At 39.8% G+C, this 26921-nt stretch overlaps 1 protein-coding gene across 1 annotated transcript in view; it reads right to left on the bottom strand.

Annotated features, from left to right (window-relative positions):
• PTPN14 (protein tyrosine phosphatase non-receptor type 14) overlaps positions 1 to 26921 on the bottom strand; it is a gene marked incomplete at both ends in the record, with an annotated part of 71101 nt that overhangs the window by 23655 nt on the left and 20525 nt on the right. Inside the window, 7 exons of the mRNA XM_080342017.1 lie at positions 920 to 1002; positions 1699 to 1786; positions 3412 to 3500; positions 5878 to 5965; positions 7646 to 7716; positions 11127 to 11194; positions 13406 to 13503. Coding sequence (XP_080198143.1) covers positions 920 to 1002; positions 1699 to 1786; positions 3412 to 3500; positions 5878 to 5965; positions 7646 to 7716; positions 11127 to 11194; positions 13406 to 13503 — 585 coding nt within the window. The remainder of the gene's footprint in view (positions 1 to 919; positions 1003 to 1698; positions 1787 to 3411; positions 3501 to 5877; positions 5966 to 7645; positions 7717 to 11126; positions 11195 to 13405; positions 13504 to 26921) is intronic.

Raw genomic sequence — 26921 nt, forward strand, 5'->3', positions numbered from 1 at the left:
CATGTAATATTAGAAAGCTAGACCTTCCAATCTTCCCTTCATCATTCCAGCTTTATTTTCCAACAGATGGCATTACCCAGCTAAACAGATGGGATGTCCAGCTCTAACTAGAACTTTTGATAAGAGATCAACTTCTTCATTTCTTTCCAGCTAAACTGATAAATTTTGTAAGGGATTCATGTTCTCAATGCTATACAAACCCTGCACATCATGAAAATTTCTCAAAACTCTAAACTTCTCAGAGCAAAATTCTTCTCAAATAAAAATTGCTGTGTGCTGGTATAAATGAAACATACTCAGCTAATAAACTGACTTTTGACTTACAACTAAAGACTCATGAACTCCTCCTGTGTGAGAGGACTAGCTCAAGGCCAGATCCTTAGTAAATGTTTAAAGTAGAGCCTAAAAGAGACTTTGGGTTCAGATTTACAGTCTCTGCTGCGTCATGCTGGTATAGCTACACAGATTAACATGCCCAGGTGTCCTCCCTTGTTTGGTGCATGTAAGAAGCAGATAAATTATACTGCCCAAACTAGAAGATGACAACTTGGGTTTTCCACCAACCTTAGCAGCTAGATCTTCAAAACACTTCACATTTTGGTATGTTAACATATGTCACCTTTCACTCCAGTTTATACTAATACTCTGGCTTATGAACAGCAGAGACCAGGGGCTTTAATTTAAGACACTCTGTCAAATTTGGCTGCTTGGGGAGCATCACAAGGCTCAGAATGAAATTTCATTCTCAATTGTCTTGCTGGTGGTTAAAACAAAACAAGAAAAAAGTGGAAAGGGCAAAAGAATAACTGACACAAGTGACTAGAACAAAACAAACAAAGAAACAAAACCAGACACACCAAAACTCAGAGCAATTCCAAAGCAGGGTGTCAGAAAACAACTCTGAAGAAAGAGTACTCACTCTGTGCAGATTTTGTTCTGTTTGTAAAACTTGTGTCTTGCTGCAAACAGCCGTGAAATATATTTGGCATTTTCAAGATCATCCTTTAAACATAAGGAATAGAAAAAAAAAAATCATTTTGTTATCCTTACCAAGAAGTAACAAAGAAGATTTTTAAAAACCCAGTTGCAGTAATGCTTGGTAAGGGCCGTCATGTACAGAATCTGGCTGCCAAGAACATGTCTAGTGCCCTCAAGAGCATTCAAGGCATTGAATTTCTGAAATGCAGTGGCATGCCTTTGCATGCTGCCACTCCACTGCTAAGTCACAGTGGGAGGAGAGGAGGGACAACACCAGAAAAACATTGCTCAAGCTTGCTGGTCCAGTTTCTATACTGGTCTTGGTTCAGGGAGATGCTATTTGAAATGGCACAGAATAGCACTGCAGCCCTCCGAGCCCCAGTATGTGCACACACGGGAGCTTATGTCCCATTTCTACAACCGCTTATGCTGCTATATTTACGCCAGCATGAAAGACAGCGTGGCACCGTGATGTTTTATCCAACAAGCACTTCAGCTTTTTGCAGACTTCCCAGCATACCTTAGGATGCCTGGAAGAGAATGCAAATATTGGTAGCTAAACAGCCTTATTTTTACTGTCTGCATAAAGTAAAATGTGAACTTTGGGGGTGGAGGCTTATGGTAAGCAAGCCCCTTTGGGAGAGTGGAATTTTAAAGTGTTGGGTTTTGTTTTTATATAAGCAGCTCTCTTGATGACACTGATTAGATTTTTTTCCTTACCGTGTGAAACAGCACATTCTCTTCTTTGTTGATCAACTCAAGAACAATCAAAGACTTGTTATGTGCTATATTCGCAATGTCATTCCACCTGTAGAGTAAAAAAATGCAGTAGAGTTTGCCAACACATACATTCAAACATTTCACAAACACATTAAGAATCCCTTAGTCAACATTAGTCTCGTTTTACGGGAAAGCTTTTCAGTAGCTGTTTGGTAAAGAAACATGGTCAGGGAAGTACGGAAATCATGCTCTGATTCAAAGAGAAACAGATATTCAGCTCTTAACCCAAAGCAGGAGAGTTAAAAGCTCTCTTTAAATCAGTTTGAACACTCACAGTAGAACCTACATTGAAAATACACTAATGATAAACATTACACTGAAGTGCGGCATTTTTGAACTGATTGTTTTTAGCCACATGTAATAGATTTCTATTTTTTTTCTTAATATTGCTATTCCTCTCCAAATGCTGTTTCCAACTTTCCTCAAGTGCCAATTCTTCAGAAAGAAGGTTGACAACATGGTTATGTAGACTGTGCATACCACATTAATACTCGTTTTCTATGTTCGCAAGCTTTTTTTTTTTTCCAAGTAATTGTCAGGTTACCCAAGATCAGAGTTATAATCTTCTTACAAATAGCTGACAGACATTTGCACACATTGCATGCAATCCATGGGGATGGAAAGGACTTGTTTTTTCTGTTTGCAGCATGCATTCCTCTTCATGTCACGGCAGGATGCTTGAAGTACATATTTCCAAAGAGTAAGGATCCCAGAACCAACCAGCACTTCTACATGTAAAGAAACTTCTTGCTTCTGTCACCTGGCACAGTTAAAGGATTATCTAATTTCTTCTCAAAATTAAATATGCAAAACGCCAACTATGTGGAAAAGGGAACACTATTGTTTTTGAAAATGACCACTGAAAGCCCTTTAAAGCAATAAAAAAATCCAACATTCCAGCCTTAGCTACTGACTAAAAATTAGAACCCCTCATAAAACACAATTTTTTGGCTGCACGAGTGTTCATATTCTAATAACGGGGACTAGCACAAACCTACTTCAAGTTAACACTGACAGTAATGGAAATACCCACCAGAACAGTACCAAAGAGGAATAAGTGAAACCCTGGCCTCTCTGGAATCATGGAGATTTCTAGCAACATTTTCATACAGAACAATCTTTTATAAGTAATAAAACCCACAAAAGAAAGTTAACGGAAAGGCTTAAGTGATTCTTAACAACCAAAATAGACAGAACAAGTAAACAAATGACATAACTAGGATTTTCAAAATCACGGAAAAAGGAAATACAGCTTTTTTTCTTTCAGTGGGGCATATAAATATGGCAACCACATTTTCAGAACTGTTGAGTGCCTAGGCTGCCAACCGTGAGGTTTAACAGATTTGCCTTCAGAAGCATCAAAGTAGTAGACATAAAGGCAAGAAAAGAAAAGGGATCAAGGCCTTGTAAGCAGAACAAGATACATGACAGACAACTATATCCTTCTTGCCGCCAAACCCATTCACAGACATCAGAAATTATTCTTTATCACATCTCTTATGGCCAAGAGGCCAATCCTGAAAACAGTGAGGTGAATACTCCTTAGTTAGAGGATTGGCACTATTTAAGTCACATATGTAAGTAAAGAATAGACCCCACACACAGAGCTCTGAAAAGAAATTCACTTAAAATAGAGAAGACCCTAGTTTTTACCTATAAATCACAGTTGTCCTTCCAATTCTGTTTTTTATGAAGATCCCCATGAAGAAAATACCAAGTTGTATGTCATTTCCATGATTATCCTGCAGAGATATGATATACATTTAGTTTAAAAACGAAACTGGCCAATATGTGCATACGAATGCCTGCTGAAATACCAAACTGAAGCCCTTCTTCAGGAAGAATACAGAACTAACCCTTGACTAATCTATATTTTGCTGTTTGATCGGACTCTGATTTTCATTATTCCAAAGTAGTTAGCATTGGATTAATTTGGTTGGTTAGTGAGAACAGGCGAAGACTAAATGAGCCCAAGGTTCTCCTCTATCAACCAACACACACATCACAAACTGGCATTTGTTGTACAATACCCCACACTCCCTGTCATTGTGATTATAGCTACCTAGAGCCCATGTGACTACCAAAAGCAATAGTCCTCTTTCGCATTCACGGCATTTCTCCAGCCACCTGTTAAAACATGTCGAGATTTCAGAAAACCACACCTGGAGATGGAATCCCCCTCAAAAGCTATACCCTTCACGGTTCCTCCCTTTAAGTGCTCCGCGTAGAAGTTCACAGCCATGTCACTCTGCAAAGTATCTCTATCTCTATACAGATACATCCACCACTGTTTTTCAATTATTGGGTTAAATATTCATCTGCATGCACCACAATGTCCACTGTTCTTGAGTTGTTTTTCAGAAGTTCTGCTGGTTTTGTGCCTACCCATGTCTCCTTACAGGCTCCTGTCTGAAAACCATCCACTCCTGTTCCATTTTGCAATCAGCTGTTTTCTTAAAAATGCATTTTTTTTTTTTGCTACAAAAGTTTAATGCTGTTGGCAAAGAGTTTTTTCCTACTTTTATAAACAAAAGCAAATATATTGATTCACACTTTAAAGTGGTAAATAAAAATCACACTAACACAAAGAGTGTGGTTAAAAAGAACTGCTAGAAGAAAGAATTCGAGAGAAGTTAATGCACTACACCTGAGCAAATTCTAGAAACCACCAGGCGTCCCTGCATTTCAATAGATCAGATTAGAGCTGCCCTCCTGGCCCTGCTGTGCTTCATCTCCAGAAGGCAACAATCTGCACCTGTTTCTAACTACTAAGTGTTAGGCCTGTTGCAAACAATTGATGGATGCCAATTTTCAAGCCCCAACCCAGGCATTGATTCTCAGTGCTGCGTACACTGGCATTCCTCCCCATATACTACCTGTCAGCAGAGGTCCTGCAGCTGACAGTCTCCAGTTTAGTCTGATTAGAGGACTACACATTCCTCTGCCTTGTCCCAGAGGCAGCTTTAGAAAGCAAAAAGACTGGGGAAATGTATGTATTTGTACACATATACATGTGTGTGTGTACACATGCAAATATCTATACAGAAAGAAAGAGAAACATATTTCTAATGGTATTTTCTAAAAGGAACAAAAGAGAAATCTTTCATTTTTCCTTTCAATACAATTCTATTTATCTACAAGGCTAGCATGCCGCTGTTTGATAGAAGGGCAACATCTTCCTGCAATTTTGCAGAGCACTCTGTTTGCCATTCACGCTTATCTTACTGACATGAAGTAATATTGAGTAACAATTCCAAAATAGAAATCCTTTGCAGCAGCATGCAGCATTAATCTGAATCAATCTGAGAAAATATTGATTTCATTCTTCCACAATACACATTCCATAATTTGTGTTGTTGGATAAGGTTTGTCTGCCTGTCACCTCTTCCTCTTCAGGCCAATTTTGAGACTGGTCAAAGGATCAATCTTGACTTAATCAGAAAGCTTGTTTGTTTGGTGTGGGGTTTTGTTTGTTCATTTTGTTTTTAAATTCCAAGTCAACTTTAACTAGCAGAAAAACTGCCAGCAGCCCACCAGTTACAGTGCCTGGGTTGGTTAGCAAAGAGAAGTGGGGCACATTGTTAACAGCTGTTTTCACTTTCTCAGCACAACTTCATGGTGGTACATGCTCCATAAGGTCAGGCAGACCATCCATGGCAGAAAGGTGCCTCCAGTGAAGGGAAAGTGACTACAAAGGCAAAATAAACCTTGAAACTTCCTCTCAATTTTAAATGTGTGGAGGACACATAAGAAACTAGGGGAAAGGTAAAGTTAATACTTGGTAAATAGCAACTTAGAAAGATGTGAACAGGACTTACCCTCCTAAAGAAGAGAAGAGCTGAGGTTCATTTGCCTCAGTCACTCTCCCTCAGATAGAACTCAAAGCAAGGAGCATCTCTGCTTCCCAAATGAGCAGGGCCCAGGAAGAAAAGTAACACTAGAGAGCTAAGATACCCTCATGCTGTGATGTCCAAACTACCAGCAGTCATTTCACCCTCCAGAACAGCGAAACAAGTCCTGTCTCTTTTGGACAAACAAAACTTGCATGCATTCCAAAGGTCGCTGCAGACTCCTACGTCGTTTGGGTCAGAGGTTCTTTTATAACACACACTAACATACCTTCACAGGGAAGATTTCTTGTCCGAACCCATCAAGGCGTTCCACTTCATTGATGTACATTAGCTCAGCTTCTGCTGCTGTCATGCCACTGCAATTAGAGTAACAAAATGCAGCAAATGTTCAATATTACATGCACACAAAAAACACTAGTGGAAAAAAAGGAGATGCTGCCTAGAAATGCACAACACAAAACCAATTTTCAACATCAGGATCGTCATCAGCAAGGGGAGGAATTTTACTAAATGTTGCTAAAATAAGGTACAAAGCACAGTTCAAATTGCAGGAAGAACAAACTGAACTGATCCTATTACTCAGTTTCTTCTGCACACATCAAATATTTTCCAGGCTTTATTAAAACATCAAGCCATTGCATCAGGTTGTGTCTAGTTCTGGATGACCGATCTGAGCCATAGTGGTCCTAATCTGCATAAATATTATACAAATCCACTGAAGTTGCTTAAAATGACTTAAAAGGGAAGACCTACATTTTCATGTTGGCTGTTCAAAACCACAGGCACAAAATCAAAAGTTGAGCAGGTTCTCTTTCATAATAGAGAACAAACCACCTGAAAACTTTTACACACGTGTCGACACATGCTGCTGTCACAGCTCAGGAATTCAGACAGATTTCAGTTCTCAGAAGCAGGTCAGAATAGATTGCAGGTTGCTCCAAAAGAAGGTCATTATTAATGTTTCGCCTCTTTGCTCCTCCTTACCACAGCTTACAAACAAAAATGTAGGAACCAGACAAATACTTGGGAGAAGGAGGTAGGGAAAGGAGGTGGAATGTGATCTACCTTCTGAAGTGAGGATAACTATTTGTTCTTTCTGTTGCGGAAATAGAACTAATAAGGGCAACAGGAGAGGGAAATCTTTTAAGTCTGTGAGTTAACCAAGATCACATAAGCAGCCCATGGCAGAGAGTGGACAGAACCAGGCCTGTTTGTGGCCAGTTTGGAAGCCAAGCCTTTGGTTGCATCAAAGGCTCAAGCTTGCACTGACACTCAGACCGAGAACGGCCTTAGACCCAGAGACTGGTATCTGCACCTTTACAACCGTTTTCTGTCATATAATGGGAAGTGCTACACCCTTCACATAACATTCCTATTGCGTGTAATGTAATAAAGCTTTAGATGCAAATTCATAATATAACACAAAAGATTATTTCCATTTTTCTAAGAACAGCACACAGGAAATTTGAGTATTTCCACCACCAAAACACGCAGATGACACAAAAGAAGCCTGCTGACAAAGAAGGGATTGGTACTTGAAGCACTAACAAATACACTCCTAGCTCATTAACTAGTAACAGCATATTGTATCTTTTCCACAACTAGACTTAGAATCCAACTTCTATTATTTTAATTTCCATTACATTGAGAGCGTATGTATCACCCTAATCTCTTGAATGAGAGAAAACCCTTGGATCACCCGTGATCCAGTCGGGGTCTTTCACCGTCAGGATTTCAATGAAACCATGAAGAGAAAGGAGTCTACTACATAGCACAAGTAACGTTACACATGCCCATTAATCCTTATGGTGCAAATGTTCATTTATTTAAGATTAAGTTCCTCAGCCATTTTGTGTTCACAATAGGCAGATAATCTTTTGTAACAGACTAATTAAAACTCCAATGACACGCAGTGTAATAGTAACATGATGATAAGCTAGTTTACCCCTGCCAGAAAAGCATGGGGAGGAAGGGAAGTCCTAGGAGGATGCTGAGAACAACAAAAAATAATCCAAATCTTAACATGTCAAGCTCACCTGTGAGTTCGGTGCTCCTGAGCAACCTTTTGAGTCAATTCCTCCAAGACAGCTTCATCCTGGCTCCAATTCTGTAAAAAATATGAAGTAGCATTGAAAACGAGTCACCCAGAGATGACAAAATGAAAGATGGGAATTATGATGGCAGATGTTTCAGGGTTGATTCACAGAATCACAGAATGTCAGGGATTGGAAGGGACTTCAAAAGATCATCTAGTCCCATCCCCCTGCCAGAGCAGGAACACCCAGATAAGGTTACACAGGAAGGTACCTTGTCCAGGCGGGTTTTTAATGTCTCCAGAGTAGGAGACTCCACAAACCCCCTGGGCAGCCTGTTTCAGTGTCTGTTACTCTCACTGAGAAAAAGTTTCTTCTCAAATTTAAGTGGAACCCTCTTGTGTTCCAGTTTGAACCCATTACCCCTTGTCCTATCACTGTTTGCCACTGAGAAGAGCCTGGCTCCATCCTCGTGATACTCACCCTTTACATATTTATAAACATTAATGTGGTCACCCCTCAGTCTCCTCCAAGCTAAAGAGCCCCAGCTCCCTCAGCCTTTCCTCATAAGGGAGATGCTCCACTCCCTTCATCATCTTCGTTGCCCTGTGCTGGACTCTTTCCAGCAGTTCCCTGTCCTTCTGGAACTGAGGGGCCCAGAACTGGACACAATATTCCAGATGTGGTCTCACCAGGGCAGAGTAGAGGGGAAGGAGAACCTCTCTTGACCTGATTCCTGCTTACACTTTTCCAGGTAGTTATAGAGAGCGAACTTATCACCAACTGCACTGAAAATTCAGAGCACGGGATGCTGAAAATGTGCAAGGAGAACACAAGGGTCTGGCTTCCAGGTTGGTTTTTTTTGTTTATTTGTGTTTTGTTTTGTTTTTGAGGAGAGTAGAAAGATACTGTCAAAAATAGGGGTAAAGTGCCTGTTATTCCAAAACATGGCACAGAGTACAGCGTACACATAAGGGATCTTTTCTTAGATAAGGACCAAACAGGTCTTTAAAAACACTTGGAAGTCTACATATTAATATTTTAAACCAGCCCAAAATAATGCACAGACTATGGAAAATGAAGTCATGGTTATTTTCTGTCCTGTAACCTACAGGTACTTCATTCACCACGTCAAAAAAGGATTGAAAGTTTTGCTATTTCTTCCAATATGTAATAAAATGTACTTTATGCTTGCAATACATTTCTGAGCAGAAACTTTTATCTTCTGCAAATTTAATAATGTGTAGTAGAAACAATTCTGACATAATTGGGAGCAAGTTAATAAAGGAAGCCTGCCCATAAGTTCAGGGTGGGGGGAAGGAAGCTGAAAAACCTTTTTTGCAAAACCTCAAAGTTCTTATTTTTATTTTAAAAAGCCCTAAGGCTACATGTACTGTACTTAAATACACTGCCTGTTTCTTGCTCAATGGGGCCCTCCCTCTGATATTTGCTTCTGCCACAAAAAAATGTGAAAGTGGTAGCGTGCTAATGAAAAATGGCATGGTACATGCCTATGCACAGCTACACACCTGTGGGGTGTACTGTGTACATAACTTGGGTCTTTTCCCTGCTGAAGAAATGCCATTTGACACACATTGCAGCCTCACAAGATCAAACAGTACAAATGTAGCTGTTCCTCCTTCATCCACCAGCTCAATTCACTAATGAATTTACAGCAATGTCCTCGTTGGAGGCTCTTTCTATGCCCAAGGTTCACTCAAACCCTTCCACTTGCTCCAGGACCAGTTTTTATATCCGAAGCACTTAGCAACTGTCACTGAACTTGCAGTGAAATATTTACTATTACGTTATCCACTCCTCCCCAGAAGAGCGAAGACATGTAGTTAAAGAAATGTTTAGAAAAATAGTTGATTTAAGAGTAGGTTTCTGAAGACTGTAAGAAGCAGATACTTTGGTGATTTTATTCAAGTTAGCAACAGTAGCATGGATGAAAGGCAAGATACCACAGAGGGGCACACACAAAACAGGAGAGCTGACCACACCACCATGCAGGCAGCTCACTCAAAAACTGAGGTTCTACGACACGGGGCCAAACTGCTGAACCACACAGAAATTAACCACCTGAAAGCTCATCTACAGGCCTAAACCCTCCCCTAGGTTTTTTTCTGAATAGAAAAATAATATCAGGATGTTGAAAGAACTTTGCGGAAGTTCAGTAATTTACAAAGTGAGAGCTTGATGACACATTTCTGTTTACATTTGCAGCTGCCTTCTTTCCCGCCTAGGCTATCATACATGACTTCATAAGCCATCAGCTATACATAAGCTCATCAATTACTTATCAATAGATAAAGGTGACTGACCAAAAAAACCTGCACCATTGGTCAGGCTAATGGAAGCTTCTTAGTGAAAGGTCAATACTGAAGCCGCACTCTTAACTATACAAGGTATATTCAGATCTCTATACATTCATCAATTCCCCTTCTTCCTGCTGACTCCTTTTTTCAGATGATTTTGAACTCTGTCTACTAGCTCAAAATTGCACTTTTGCTTCAAGACACTGTACAGCTGTCACCTTTTTGGACTTGAGAAGGGACTATCTGCTGCAGTTCCCGTACAAAGAGCACCGGTAAATGGGACAAAATGCTTCTGGAAGTGCCTTTCTCAAGCCTTCAAATTACAGCGAGATGAATCACTCTACCTCTCCACCAAGTGCAGAGGGAAACCAGATGCCTGAACTTCCAGGCAGCAACACTCTGGGCATGGCAACCCCATCCCACTTCCTATTTTTTTTTCCCAGTTAGAAAAAATTCCAAGACCTTTTGCATTTTATGAAGCTTACACTCGAGACTTGTGCTGATGGACTTGTTCATCTAAGTTAAAGCCAGCCTTAACCTCAGCAGGCTTTTTTTTTTTTTCCTCTGATCCACCCTCCCGGAGAGAGTTGGTATTTGTCACCAGAGATTCTAACGTAATTAGTGACCTAAAACCCTTCCATCAGCATTCAAATTATTTTCTAGTTTCCAGTGTAAATTTAGAACAAGTTTACAGCATAGTTCCTGGAGAACATTTTGAGAAGTCCTGATTTATGCTTCACTCCAGTGTAATAGTTGATACAAATTCACAAATTCTCTTGAGGATAGGCTGCATGATTTGTCCTGTAAAAGAACATTTACTCCATCAGCAGCCCTCATATCCCCTTGTTATTGTGTTACTAATACTGTAGTACTGCTAATATAGACCTTTTTAAATAGCTGTAAACTCTTGATTCAAAGAAGTACATTTATTTTGTTGACACCTATTCCTAGTGGAGGCTAAACAGGAACTGAAAAAGGGCTGCATTTCCATAGTGCATATTCGTTTGGATACAACCAAGTACATTGCAAGTTTTCAGAAGCAAAGTTCATCTTCACTATTAATAGTTCAGCACTGGTGCTTTTTACTCTGCTATCAAGAAAGCCATCTCTGAGGCATGGAGAAATTATTCATAGAAGACCACAAAAGAGGTGGATAAGGAACTCACCATAGGGAACAAGACATATTCTCGGAGGAAGTCATGAGATTCAAACTGATTATAGTCTCCAAAATCCGCTGGAAAAAAAACAACACAATTACTCCTTTTAGCAATTTCCACACATGTTAAGACCACACTCAACCTTCGCACAGATGCTTAATTTCAAGTGGGCGAGTTCTCTCTAAAGCCACAACCCAGCACAAAGATTTCTGCTTGTACTTCAGCTTTTAACATGGAGGTCTGAAAATAATAGCGTTATTACTAGAGATCAAATAACAGCCAACAAGTAATTTCTCTCTTTTGATCCGTAATATTACGACCATTTGCAATGCTTAACCATCAGGAGCGCAGGAGTTTCTTTTTCTGTAACCTTCATGAACTAATAATACCACCATCTCACATGGCTGGGATTGCTCAGCCTCTCTAAAAACAGTGCACACCTTGGCTTCTCCAACGTTTCCAACCCTGAATATTACCCTACCTCTGCTACAATTCTACACAATTGTACAAAAGATGCTTAATTTTACAGCCTAGGAGGTTAAAATCCACTAGCCAATTCTATTAAAAATGGTCAACAACCAACATGGTTTCAGGCGGGGGTGGGAAGGTCTTATCCTTCTGCAGCCAATACAGGAGTATAGGCGCTGTGCAGGTTTAACTGACTGGCCCACGCTTTTCTACTCGCTTTTCCACTTCTTCTACATCTCTAAGAGGCAATCGTCTCCATGCTCATGTTCACTCCTGTGTCGGGCTGAGGATTCTTGTCTCAATGTCCTTGAAACCGCAGAGTTTTGAAAATGCTTTCTAAAGGCTGAACTACGTTAAAAAAAACCCCAACAAAACAAAGCCTATACTTATCTATCTGTTAAATACACAACAGCTTATATCAAAAGAATATCTTGCCAGGAGGTTTTTATTTTATATTAATTGAACTGGATCAAACGCCATCTACAAGATACTCATATTATAGAAGTTGGAAATTCCCACCATAAATCATACTAGCTAAACATTCTTTCAAAGCTTCTAGACAATTTCACGTATCGCAGGATGCCAAAAATGCAGTTTCATTTTGTTTTCACCTCAGAGTTATGTTGTAACATAAATAGAAAGAAATCAAAATGGACATGAAACAGAGTCTAAGTTTAAAAGAAATAAGTATTTCAAATATCTTCGTTTGCATCACATGCAAAGGACAAAGGGAGTAATAAAAGGTCAGGAATAAAGCGAACAAGATTAGGTGTGGCATTCTGATGCAATGGTCTTTGAAATAAAATAGATCATATAGAAAATTCAGAATAAAAGTGATTACTTCAAACTGCTTACAAAGACTGACCCCCTCTCAAAGTTAGCAAAAAGCTTCAAAAACACAGGACCAGTGAAACATTCATTATCTATTGAGCCCTAACTCATATAATGGAAAAACTTAATTTACTTAAATTCAGTATGGAAGCCTATACATATATTTTCCTATATTAATAAAACATTTCAAGCTTTGAGAGGAAACATTTTTTCTTCAATTTTTGACCAAGAAATAAGATACTAAAATAGAATTTCTACTGCCCTAAGGAGGATCATCTTAGCATTACTCTCCACTGAACCTTTACTTTTCAAGAATCAGATCTTCATGTTTGCAATTTATATACATACTTCCCGATTCCCTCTCCCCAGAGGACATGCCCAGAACATGATTGCTGAAATTCTACCTTAGATTCTAATAGTCAGTCATGGAGAAAGTGAAACATACTTCACCAAATACAGGGCTTCCTCCTCTGCCCATATACATTATGTGACTCCTACTTCTGTTGATGTCCTTAGGAGGCTCAGAATAAAAAGCATATCATAAGAAGTAGTTTATTATTAATTTATAACTCATATAACAATTATGGTCATGTGTTCTTTCATACTTCAGATAGCACTATACAGCAAAATGAGTTCTTAATTAAAGACAAAATTAAAGCTGCTGCTATGCTCTTTGATGTAATTGCATTTCAAACCAGAGAACGTGAATCAAACTCATTACTGCAAAGTGCTCCATGGTTGGAGTTGGGAGAACTGGAGTTTTGTTCAGATTCACTAAAACAGATGTTAGAAATAGGAAAGTTGAACACTGTGATGTGTTTCATCATTCCCTCCCTGAGGGTGTGAGCATTTCGTCAAGGACAGTCCACCTATGGACATCAATAGAAAACCCAGGTGTTGTGAGCAGGGGTCGCATTAGGCCTTAGTGCCTAGTCAACATATAGAACAAACAAAAATAAACAAAGTTGGAAAAGGTCACATCATCTTACCTTGCACTGCCAAGCCAGCTAGTCGAATTCCCTGCTCCAATGAAAAAAGTAATCGGCCATCGAGAACATTCTTTTTCACTTGTAGGTAATACAGATATCTACAAACAAAACAGGAGCACAACTTAGAACATCTATATGTTTATACATTTTCTGCAGAAGACTGCTGAAAACAATAAAAACTCAGCACAAACAGGTCAGGCTGTTAAAGAGTGGTCCATGCCTGGCTTCACAAGTTCCACATTACCAAAACATATCAATGTGATCCCTACATGTGCAATGCTTACAGGTGGATGAAAAGGAAAATAAGTTGTTCTAACTTGTGTTCCCTGGACTACATAGAAGAGGGGCATTGGTTGGGATTACTTTCACCATAAAATTTGTAGAGGTTACTGAAGACTGTGCAATCACCAATATAAAAAGAGGCTGTTCCATATTTCTTTGGCCATTTTTGCTCCAGTGTCGCCATTTTGATAGAACAAACAGAATTTTAGCAATATACTTCAGCCTACTGACATAACTTTAACTGTGGCCCATATAGAAGTTTTTAAAATTAGCATCTCTCATCTGTAAGGATGACTTAGACACCCAAATCAAGCAAAACCAGCTTCTAATGCCAGTCACTTGATGATCTGCAGTAGCTCATCACAAGTTTTAACCACAGTGTCAGAAAACCCACATATTTCACCTTACATTTACCATTGAGTAGATGATGTCAAACAAGAAGCTTTCCACAAAAAGTCTAACAAGTCACTATCCCCATCTGTGCATCCCTCTCATCCCCTGAACTGGACCAGCCCCACAGCAGAGCTGGACAAAGCAGCAGGGATGTGTCCCAGTCCCTCTGGCGCATCAGGTTGAAGTCCAGTGGAGACACCTTTGTTAACAGGCCACACCTTTCTATTCTGCAGGCACCAATGCATGTTCCCTTGAGCCACCCGTGTGCCATGGGCAGTAAAACCAGGTGGGGGCAAGACAGGCAGCTGAAGAAATTACAGCCACAACTGCAAGGACACCAGATCGGCCACTGATGTGTCAACAAAATACAGTTGAGTTACAACAACGTAATGATCTCACATCCATCAGCTTAAACTTTTGGTGCAGACATATGTAACCTGTCCCAAGTGAGACTAAACACAATTCTTTCTCGGCCAACATGCAACAACTCATCAGGTCTGAGCCCAAAGGCAGAGGTGCTGCGATGGCCCATGTGTGTGTGCTCAGCCTTAGGCACCCAACCCCCAGATCTGCTGAGAGTAAGTGATGGGTGACCCGTGTTAGGAAACCCCCAAAACCAACAAAGGGGTTTCCCAGACATGCTGAACCAGGTTAGGAGGTCACTGCTCCCTTCAGCTGCGTGCCTGCTCAGCCCCCTAACACAAAGGGCATCCTCTCAAAATGACATGGATTTAAAAAATAACTGCTTGAGGTAAGCCAAGTTAGAAATGGTACACCAGCGTGCTAGCCAGTCTCAGAGACCGCAGCCTCTGAAAGGCAGACAGCAAAGAGCAATCAGAAAGACTGGGGGCAGTAAACTCCTAACTGGACTTGGCTGCAGCCAGCACACCACATCTGACCTTACCTTTGAACCTTTGGGAATAGCAAAGAAACTGTTCTGGTCTTGTTTCAACGATTTCAGACACGTGTGCGTGTGTGTAAGTCACCTTCCCAGCACCAATGCAATTAACCCTTCCTTCTTGGGAAGAAGAATGACTGTAACTCGTGCAAAGCCATAACTATACTCGAAAATGTTACCATTTAATTCTGCGTGGAGGCATCAGAAAAAACCTGTGTGCCTCAAAACCAGCATAACCCAAGCCACGCTTCAAGGGCTATTAATAAAATGTAGCATTTTGCATTTTTCTTCAGTTAACTCTTCCGTGAGTGATGTGAGATGCAGTAACCTGCCACTAGACAGCACCAACGCTCTGAGCAGACCCGCACTCCCAAGGCAGCAGCAGGGTGTTCGGAGGCTACGGGCACTGCAGGGCACAGAAATCCTCTCAGAGAAGGCCTGTGCACATATTCTTCACATCTGAGAAGTCCCTTTCAGAGTCCACTATTTTTATATGCACAGAAAAGATAACTGTTGTGTTGCTGGTTTTAGGCTTCCTCTTCCCCTCTCTCCTCTACAGAACGCAGAAGAAGATTTTCAAACAGGAAAAATATAATCTCATTTAAAATGCTTAGATTTGGCTTTCACACAGCCTAATGAAGATTAAAACCTCAGGGGATTTTGAAATTTCATAGAGGCAGCATAAAAAGCATACAACTTCTCAGCTTGAGCCCTGTGCTTCAGTCCCAGGTTTCACACTTGCCTGGTCCAAGAGACAAATCAGCTTGTTTCCACTTCTTTGCAACGACTAAATCCCAATTGTGAAAATACACAAACTTTCATACAAGCTTGACATAAGCTGCTTTATCAAGTACACACGAGAGCAAGTGTTTGCTGAATCTGGTCTTCAAGACCTGTAATCCTGAAAGGTGGCTATTTATGTCAATGCTACATATGCATGCATGAGTTACACATTGTAGTTTAACAGAAGTAAAATCCACATCTGTTGTAAAGTTATAGCTACTGTTAAAACAAACACAAATTTAAGAGACTATATGAAAGTCAAAACAACGTAAAATTTTATAGTGAGATCTTAGCTCTATAGAAGCTGGCCAGCCATGATTTCATCCATAGTACCCACAAAACTACAGATAAACCACATCAATTATTATTTAGGTAAGCATCATCAAAAATACTACGATAATACAGTTACTGTAGTATCAAATATTACAACCAAGACTTTCAAAAGAAACAGTGATTTGGGGCTTTAGTTGCAATTGTAGTTGCCAGTACTTTAGAAAAATTGTTTTAAGACAGCAGACAGCACTCACTTTATGAGAAAGATGCCTATTTACAGGTGTTTCACCCTCATTGTCAGAGACAGGTCACTTTTAAAAATCAAAATAGGACTATTCTACTATATTATGGCACAGTATTGCATTTACTAACACTGCAGCAGAATGAAATTTCAGAATTTATTATATGTTGCAGAGTGACATGCAGTAAGAGTTTAAAAGACATATATAATTAGCTCTCTGACATTAACTAGTGCATCCATCAGGCAAAACCTCCTGGAGAAAGTTGTCACCTTTCACAGGCAAACTCAGTGAAAAGCAATGACCTGCTATGGCTCTGACACCTTTTTCAATGGAAGTGCCAAGAAAAACTGAAGACTGAGGCAGAAACCTCTGGTCTGTACCAGCCTCATCTTTACTCCTGGAGTGACAGTGACATGGGTCACCCACCTCAGGTGTCCCCTGACATCTTCCCGCATTGTGGCCACATGAGGTAGGAACTGGGACATCTCCTTTCACAAGGCATGAACTGGAGCGGCTAATTCCACTGTCAAGGAAGAGGAGGAGCACACCCTGGAGGAAGCTCTGCTAGAAGGCTCTAATAGCCCTACAAGCCACAGATTCATGTGCTGCAAACTGTGGTCAGGCTCTCTGCCCAGCCAACGGAGAGGAGAAATTGGCCCATATTCTGCTGAGGATTTGAGGCTCCTCCATCTGAAATTACATTAAATGCTATTATTATGTCACTATGCTAGCTGAGACTGCTCTTTGTTCGCTTGGATTGCAAAAGTATATCTATAATTTGAGGGAAATGAAACATTTTTGAAATGATTCAGCTATAGATTCGCTGAGGAAAGCTGTTCCAGAACAGCAGATCAAACCATGCATTTCACAAGCCACCTATTAGGTGGTCTAGTTGGGAAAGCATATGGAAACTGAAAAAAAAAAATAGAAGTCTGCCACCTGAACCCCCAGATAATACAAGGCAAGAAATTCAAAACTAAGACTGACAAAGCTTTCATCACAGAGGCATTCTGGCATATTAGGGGTGTGCAGGGCAAAAGAGACACCACCATAGCCAAGTGGGCAGAGAGCTGAAATCTCTCACCTTTGATGCTCATTTTGGGTTGAACATTTTTAGCAGAGCCATTGTGTATTCAATGTAATAAAGGCTACTACAGTTTGCCAGCCTGTAGCTAATTCCAAGGGGAATGGGAGTGGACAACAAGTCTGAACAAAGCCATAATTATAAGGATATCATTTCCCACAACTCTATTTAGCCAACATAGAAAACATTAAAAGTATATTTGCATCTATTGCACCAAAAAGCATGCTTTTTAATAAAGTAAATAAGCTGCAACTGGACAAATATGAGACATCTGAACTCCAGAATCAACGTCTGCATCTTAGGAATCCATACTATACCAGAAGAAAAAAAAAACAAAACAACAAACCACCCAAATAGTATTAGTAAGAGGGAGATAAGGGTACTGGTTTAAAATTTAATTGCAACACTCAGATTCAGACTCAGCTACTGCTGTGTAAATGTAAAGAAACTCCATTTGCCCACACAATTCTTCAAAGACCTCCCAAGATCAGGATTCTTGTTTGTTGTCCTGTCACTTCAAAAAAGAACACGCATGTTTGTATAGTGTCACCGAATTCATTGTACCCTTCTACCACCACTGTTCATCTGATGTATAAGCTCTGTTGCTGTTTTATATATGCTGAAAATAACTCAATACATTTTACTGATTTCTGTTCTCTTCAACAACCAGTGTTTCAGATACCACAAGTTATGCAGAACCTGGCCTGATCAATATTGGAAGTGAGATTAAAGGATGGTTTACAAAAGAATATAGGTTAGTTTTCCAGAGTAATTGTACTGGTGCATTCCATCTTCACAATTTTCCCATTAGTGAATTCTACAAAGAACCACAAGGCAAATATTTCATTAATAATTACTCAATATTATCAGACTCAGTAGCCTTAGTAATGAACAGCATCCAACCTGCCAGGCAATGTACAAGAACAGAACAAAAAGTGCTTATTGCCCCAGGGATTTACAGTCTAAATATATATTTCCTATACATACACAGATCTACACGTTTATACAAACAGGTGATAGGATTGAGATAATAAGGACTAATATTCTTTGAATGCTGTACTGTGATCAGTCTGGATTTTTGTTATTTTTCCCTAGTTTTACTTTCCTTCGCTGCACATCAGAGCCAGGATGGGTTTGGAATATACGCATTATCTGTACTGCAACAGGAAACACTTTAATTTTTTCTTTTATTTTTTCTTTTTAATCAGTCCTTGTGTTTTTCTGGGTATTTCAAGCCAGTATGAATAAATGCATTACAATTTCAATACTAATAAATATTTACCTTGAGTGTATTTGGAAATACACAAAGCTCTACAAAACACATATTAGTTACCCAAGAGGTACAATTCCTTTAAAATCGTTTCTAATGATGCAATTACGGGCATGACTAACTTTTTTATAACTCATTAGGTACCTTATTGGCGTCAAGCCTATCTATTGGATAACTTCACAGCTATGTAGTTTAACTTCTCTGGAGGAAAACTGCTTTACTGCCTCATATCTCCAAAATAAGAAGTCTTTAAGACCTAAAGGAGTAACAGATTGGCCCACAAGTGATTTAGCTCAAGATCTTCAGCCCTTTTCCAGCTTAAAAAAAAAAAAATGCAATTAGAGTACAGTATGATCTTCTAAAATTAGGAACACAATAAAAGTCTCATTGAATCATAACATTCCGACTCAGCTCGTTTGGGTTTATGTTAGTACAGTATTATACTTCTGAGCAGACACACTGCAATGTATGCTTATGCAATAATCTGCCCACAGGGAAGCAGTTTCTTCAGAATAGAGGCCTTTTATCATTTACTGAAATTATTTTAAGCATTAGCTTTGATATTGATGTGTCTGTTGTTCACCTCACACTTTAAAATCTCCTATGATCTTGGCTTTGATAATTTTTAGCTACGGGATTCCACAGAAACCTATTTTTTATTTTAAACACGGGGCCTTTCATTTTTTTCTCAGTCTTCAAGTTAAACAAGCCAATGATTCAGCTATTCAATGGGCAAAGGAACTAACTGAGAATGACAAAAGGGGGCTTATTTATTTATTACATATTTGAGACAATAATAATACTTAACTCTTACTGGTTGTTTTTCTGAGAAAAACTTGCTTTAAATAGTATTAATGATCATTAGCCTAATTTTATAAATAGAATATCTGAGGTACACAACTGGTGGAGTCACTCATGTAAACTCTGGCAGGAAACCATGGCAGATTCGGGACATCCAAGCTTTGTTCCCAAGCCTCAATCCAGAGTACTACTTACTGCATGCTGCTTATTTCATGTGGGTCGTCCAACACAACTGCAACAAAACTGATTGCAAACTCGGACTGGATTTTATATGGCAAGAAAGAAAGGCAGGCAGATAAGAACGGTCTTTTCAGATACGATGTTCAGCATATTTTCAAGGATGGTGTTATGATTTCTGGGCCTGAGCATGCTGAAACACATTTTAGATGCAAGGCTTCAATCAGCACATCTTAATCTAAAGGCACTTTAGAAAAAGAGGTACATACATTGATGATGTCATTGTCAGCAACACAGTGCTAAGGCCTTGTCTTTGCTGTTGTAAAAAAACGTAGATGATGTTGATAAACAGAATATCTCCAGCTCACTCCTCTGGAATTTCATCAGCTTCCCTCCCAGCGAAAGTCTGATGTTTCACAGTAGTAGACAATAGCCATTTATCTGGGATTTGTGGTAGAATATAAAAAGCAATGGCTGTGCTTCCACTACTAAAGGGTAATATTTTTAGAAGGGTATTATTGAGAACAAGTCTACCACACCCTGTCACAGACCTTCAGAAAGACCAACAGACTTGCCAGGAAAAAAAACAAGGAAGGAGACGAAAGAGCCTTTGTCACATATGCAGGAGAAAATTCCTTCAGAAGCTCAAACTGTCAATGCCAATAGTGAAAACACAGTCATATCAGTTTGTAGGGTAGGAACTGCTTGATCATAACAACCTCGTAAGGTAGGTCATGGTTAGCTTCAGGTAACTGAGAAATGAGGTTGCTCAAAAGCAGCATCCAACTGTCTGCATCCTGGTTTCCTCCAGCAGCTGGATGGAAAACATAACTGAAACTAAAACTAAAATAAATTAAATATATGGAAAGATTTGTGTCATTCCTCTTCCCCTTCCTCACGAGAGAGAACAATGCTGGGTGAGCATCATTTTCACACATTGGATTGTAAAAGGAGGACAGATCAAAACCCAGTTCATATCACCTACTTCTACATTGTTCAATCTCTCTCTTTAAAAGCAACAGTCAAATGGGAAGAATGGGGATTTGGCTAAAACAGGCTAATTTCACAATGATGGTCACTTTCCATTTGTTTTGATATGCAACTTGTGAGCATTAGGGTAAATGATAGAGAGCCTGGGGGGCAGGCTTGCTGTAGGCACTGCGATGGGCACACAGTGGAAGTCACTGTAGAAAGTCACCACCTCAGACCAGTGAAATTCCTACCAAAGGCCAAAGTCTTCCAAGGTTAAGGTCCATCTACACAGTCAAATCCTGGCTAAAGCTACTAGAACAGGAAAACCTTTGAGCACCTAAAAACAGTCTGATCAGAATTTTGCACGACTTAGTTGTTTTTTACCACCTCTATTTCTTCAGTTTACTACTGAAACGTTGTTCTTACGCACGCATTCTCCAAAAGACAGTCTACTAAAATTTCAGATCTCCACTTCCACCAATTCTTTACACAGCTGGCAGAAGATTTCAAATGCAAATGCCAAGTATGAATGTTTTAGGAGCAATAAGCTTTGTTTTCTGGCATCAGTCAATGAAGTCAAATTTCTGCAGCAAAAACAGGCATTCAAAAAATAGAAGAATATATATATTGCAAGTGGACATGGGACTGTTTAGGAAGGAAACACATGCTTTATAACCTTTCACACATAAGCACCTGCTTCCAGTACAGCCTATTATCAAAGTGTTGTGGGTCTTTGGAGGCCTGTGTTAAATGGATGGCTGGGGAAACCCTTCACAGTGAGACACGAGATACCAGCATCACACTTGGTGTTCTTGTTGGTAGCAAATTACTGAGCTTGGACTGTAAAGAAGTGCTCTGCGAGTGTTTTTCTCTACCTGCCATTTCTGATGGGCCACAAGCACAGACATGCAGCCAGGCCTTGTCGTGGCCTGCAGACATGACACAAGCCTTCCAAAACATGCACTCCTTCCCCAAGAGGCTTAGCCAGCAAATGTGGCCTTACCATGTCCACCAATTTCTCAGCATTAAAAAAGGAACCCCCCAACCACAACAAGTCCATCCTCTGCACTTGTACTTTTTGTCAACAGTGTATTGTACTTTTCAGATAGTCCAAGTTCAAATAAACCCACAAAGTTAAACCTTAAATGAAAAGGCCAGTAATGGCATGCTTTAGCAAGAAAGGAAGGCATGCCACAACCTGATCCTGATTTTCTGCCCCTGAACTCTTGAATTAATTATAACAAATTACAGGGAGCCCCAATACAATTTATAAGCACCATAAACTCCCTAACAACCGCCTATAATTTTATCAGAGTTAATTCAAATACCTAAACAATTATACAGGACAAAACTCCAGCATGCCTTTCAGAGTTAAAAAAATCACAGTATCACAGTATGTTTGGGATTGGAAGGGACCTCAAAAGATCATCCAGTCCAATCCCCCTGCTGGAGCAGGAACGCTTAGGTGAGGTGGCACAGGAACATGTCCAGGTGGGTCTTGAATGTCTCCAGCGAAGGAGACTCCACAACCTCCCTGGGCAGCCTGTTCCAGTGCTCTGTCACCCTTACTGAGAAGAAGTTTTTTCTCAAATTTAAGTAGAACCTCTTGTGTTCCAGCTTGATCCCATTACCCCTTGTCCTATCATTGTTTGCCAACGAGAAGAGCCTGGCTCCATCCTCATGGCACTCACCCTTTATAGATTTATAAACATTAAAAAATGGTGGAAGCCATATTTTCTTGTCTTCCAAGCACACTCTCAGCAAAGGCTACGTTTGGTCTCTGCAAGCTGGAGTCCAGCAAAGCCAGGCCCTGGTGACACCACTGTAACATTCATTCTTACAAAGGCTGGAATGGGATTGCGAAAGTAAAGCAAAACAATCAAAACCATATAATGTGAAGAAATCTGTATTTTAGTGTTTTCAGCTGAAAAACGACATTCAGTGCAAGAATAAATACTACATTGAAATACTAGACTGAAACATTTGGGAGTTAAGAGTTTGTTAGCCTCACATCTTTGAAAAAAGGCACTTATCCATCTGGTTTGGGTTTTAAGGACATGCTAAAAGTTTTACTGTCCAACGTGGCAGTCCTATTGACTTTAGGCTACTCACACAGTTAAGCCTAAATACATGCTCAGGTATGTGCTCCTGTCCCCTGAACTGAGCAAAACACTTTCATTTGGCTACAGTAAACCAAAGGTTACAACATAGGAGACTTTATTTTTTCTTATTAACTTCACTTTCTTTTTTTGCCATTTTTTAAAATAAAAAAAAGTAGAACTGAGTCAGGTATGTGGCACTGCAGCAATACTGCACATACTGCTTTTCATACACAGATCTTAAATGCTGTAGAGGAAGATTGCAATTCTGATACTCCCACCCTATCGCCAAAAACAACAATAACAAAAAATCACAGGGAGAAAATAGGGGCCTGAGGCAAGATGCAACTTCCCATAATGGTGATAACACTGGAACTAAACTCTGATCACCTCTTCATCAGTAAGGTCCACAGGTCAAATGGATATCAAAGTCTATGAGAAAAATGCTGCTTGCTAAACTCCTTTCAGCTTTTTTGTGCAGTCTGCCAGAAAAAAAAAATCTGTACTCAGCTGGGTTTTTTTTTGAGTGCAAACTCATAGAACTGCTGTCCCCACCTTCACCTTCCTTCTAACATGGTCTCCCCATTCCCATGTAGCGTCCTCAGGAGTTTCAACTACATATAGGCTCAATAACATAGCATGCAGCCTGCATGTGATTTCCCACTTAACTAGTCACATCCTCAACACATCAGGTCCCACACACAGAGCAACTCCCGCCCCCAAATCCTTAAATGGTATAAAAGTAATGGTAGCTGTGAAGATCTATTCTCACAAAGATGCAAAATTGCAAAGATGAGCCATGGCTATGTATGCTGAAGACTACTAAACCTCAGGGGGGAAGAGGAGCACAAGAAACCCTGTTGATCTTTCCTGGTTTGGAAGCAGGAAATTATTTCAGCAAAAATGAGATTAGACCCCCGAAAGTTAATAATACCTTAGATTTACTTCCTTTATTCATATGCGTTGACTCAGTTCAAAATATGCTGCTCCCTCCCCTGTAAAGAAAACGCAGCTAACCTTCAAGCTGTCTTCACTGTGGGAAAAGGTGGTTTAAGTTACATATGGAAGCAATATGAGTCAACAGTTTGAAAATTCTCCTGGTAGCCAGCCAGGTTAATGGCCGAGCAGGTTAGAATATCATGCTAAAAAAATGTGGTGAGTTAACTAGAACATATGTATACTCTAGCTCATACTATGCAACACTGAAAATAAACAGATAACTCTTTTTAAAAATTAGGCTAAGTTCAGGTGTAACTCTATTCTTTGGACACAAAACAAAGAGTTTGGATTTCCCCATACTCCCCGCCCTCCATTATGCCAGCTGGAGTAATAAAACATATTGTATACACCTCATAAACCTTGTCTTATTTTTCAGTATATATTTTAAATATTCTCCTCCAGCAGAACTCTAAACTCTAGCATGTCTTAAGTCCACCAGCCTTTTCTGGTTAAATGTACTGCTGTGCACTGATGCAAAAGTTGAACAGAGTGAACACGTATACCAGTGAACAACTGGTATGCATATGTAAGCACCCAGAAGCACATCACAAAATCACTGGTTTGTGGGTGTGTAGCAGCATGCAAGTGTATTCAGGTGTTACTTTATTCAAAGAGCAAGTGAACACGTTCAAACTTACAGAATGTGTACTTAACTTGAACTTTAAAAATATAAATGGATGCTACAGTAGTCTGCAGTGAAACCTTGTTAATGATTTTATGGAACTCATTAAAAAAAATAATAAAAACAAAGAAAATCAGTAAAACTTTTAGGTAGTATCCCAACCTCACTTAACCAACATCCGAGAAAACTCAGTTGATTTTGTGGAATTTTACCTTTCAGGGAATTAAATCCAGTCCATTCACTACTTACTTTTACAGTAATCTATCCAGGTAATAAGAAAACACTGATTGAAATGTGGCACAATGAAGCTGCCAGCTATCTATAGGCCATCAGTACAATAGCTCATATTCCTGTGAAAAGATTGTTGAAGCACCTACATGAGCACTCAATGCCAGCAGAAAACAGGATAACTCAGGTTGTTTCCACCTCCTGAAGAGCTTGGTGACCCTTGTGTTTTCACAGGAAAACAGTCACCCCACACATCAGTAAATCATGCAATAAAACCATGGCCCAGGAAGTTCTAACGTCCCAGTGAATGCAACCCTGCAAAAGTGAACACAGCTCTGATAACAACAGGATGTTGCCAGAGAAATATGTGAATCAGTGCCCTGTTTGGTGGGTAAAGTAGATCCATTTTGTGAAATGAATAATTATTCTTTGTAAAAGCTTCAAAAACAGCTGAAGATATCAAGTGTAAAAGCAGCTGCCAAAGATAAAAACAGTGAACCAGTAAACATCTCACTGCGCAGGAATCTGCCATCTTCCGACACTGAGATTTCTGCCAAATTCTTGTTGAGATTTTCAGCTGCATAAGGGCCTCCATACAAATGCTTCTTTTAAACACACTCAGAGATTTCAAGACTGTACTGACATCCAATTGCAGCTCCTTTAGCTTTATACCCTGCCAGCAAGGCAAAAAATACCAAAGGTATTCAGCTCCCTGAAAAAGGGTATGCTTAGAACCAGTATTAATGGTTTGTGTCTCAGCTATATGAGAACGGAAAAAGTTGTGCTCCAGCCTGCAGTGCAGCCACCAAAATTTAATTGAAGACTGGCAATGCTACCATAACCAAGATTTTCACTGCCTATCGAATTATTGAAATTTAAAAAGCAGTTAGAAACCCTAATCAAAAAGCACAGGTCTGTTTGCTCACTGATTGCTGCTACTGGTTTGACCCTCTTTCTGATGCTGTAGTCAAATTTCAGACATCTGGGAGCAATGAGCCACAGTTCCCTTTTCACAACATGCAGCAGAAAAGAGGATGAATCACCTGCAGAAAGTGAGGCATGACAGAGGAATCCTGAATCATGCTGTGAAAATGCCCGTTTCTTCTCACAGATTACACAGGAAGCCTACAGCAACCTTCGTTCTTGAGGCTTCATCAGGAGTAACTACATGACTGAGGTAAGATCAGTCTGTGCCACCATGACTTGGAGCAGTATACCCCACAGTGGTCTGCACTTCCCTAAGGAGAAACTGTTAGTCATTGCTACTGCATCTCATGGGAGTATAAACAAAGGAATACTAGCCCCAATCTAGGTAACATCTGTCAAAAAATAGTGCCTTCAACTACACCGGGAGACAAGTCAGAAGCAGCATAGCAATCTGTGAGGTACACCATGATATTCATTGTGTGCATAGCACTCCTTAATGAATGGGCAACCTCATTTCTGCAATGATATACATTACTACAACACCTTAAGGGCAAAAAAAGGCTGTCAAGCACTTTACAGTAGTCTAAATAACAAAGGCAGTGAGTGCTGCTATTCATAGATTAGAAGAGGAGTAATCCTTTTCATCTTTGAGGAGATGCATAAACACTGATGGGCACTTCTGTGATTCAAACAGCCAGGGATGACAAGTGTTTTCCATTTTTCCACTTTTCTTATCCTGTAAATCAAAAAAATGAAGAGAACTTCCCCCCGCTCCTAGGGAAAGCAAAATCATGCCATGACTATAACTTTCTCTATTGCCATTATACTCGAGTGTCACAGAAAAATAAGAGAGCAGACATCTATTCAGTAATTTTCAGAATAACTCTCAAATTCCTCACTGTTAGCACAAGTCAGAAATCAGAAACAGATATTTGCTGAAATAATTTGTTCCTTTCTTCTTGAGAAATAGATTCATAAACAGGCACAAAGCTTCTTCCAAAAAAAGCTTTGCTTAATAAGACCCTAATACAAAAGGTCAGAACCAAGCTCTGAAAAGGTGGGCAGAGCCCTGGTAAGGCAATTGCAAGTGAAGTGGATGATAAATAGTTCCTCTTCCATAAGCAACCAAGCCCCATTTGGTCTTTACTTTGAAACTGTCTCATTTTATGCAAATGTTCTTTCTAGTTTATGGCCAACAAGAGTTTATTTTCTCTTTCTTCTCCTCAATTAAGGAAGCGAAATGAAACAGTTCTAGTACCAGCATGTCACTTGTGTGATACTAGAACACCAGAGGGTTGTTTATTTTCATAGATGTGTATTAAAATATGGGCTATTTTTAGGGTAGTAAATTACTTCTTGCATTTCTTCCACGCTGCTAGAAACCAAATCCTTTGCTCTGCGTAACCTACCAGTTCAGAGGGATGCCTGTGTATACAACATTTGTAGCAACACACCCACAAAACTGA

Source organism: Nesoenas mayeri (genome assembly GCF_963082525.1).
Source record: "Nesoenas mayeri genome assembly, chromosome: 3".
Lineage (NCBI taxonomy): Eukaryota > Metazoa > Chordata > Aves > Columbiformes > Columbidae > Nesoenas > Nesoenas mayeri.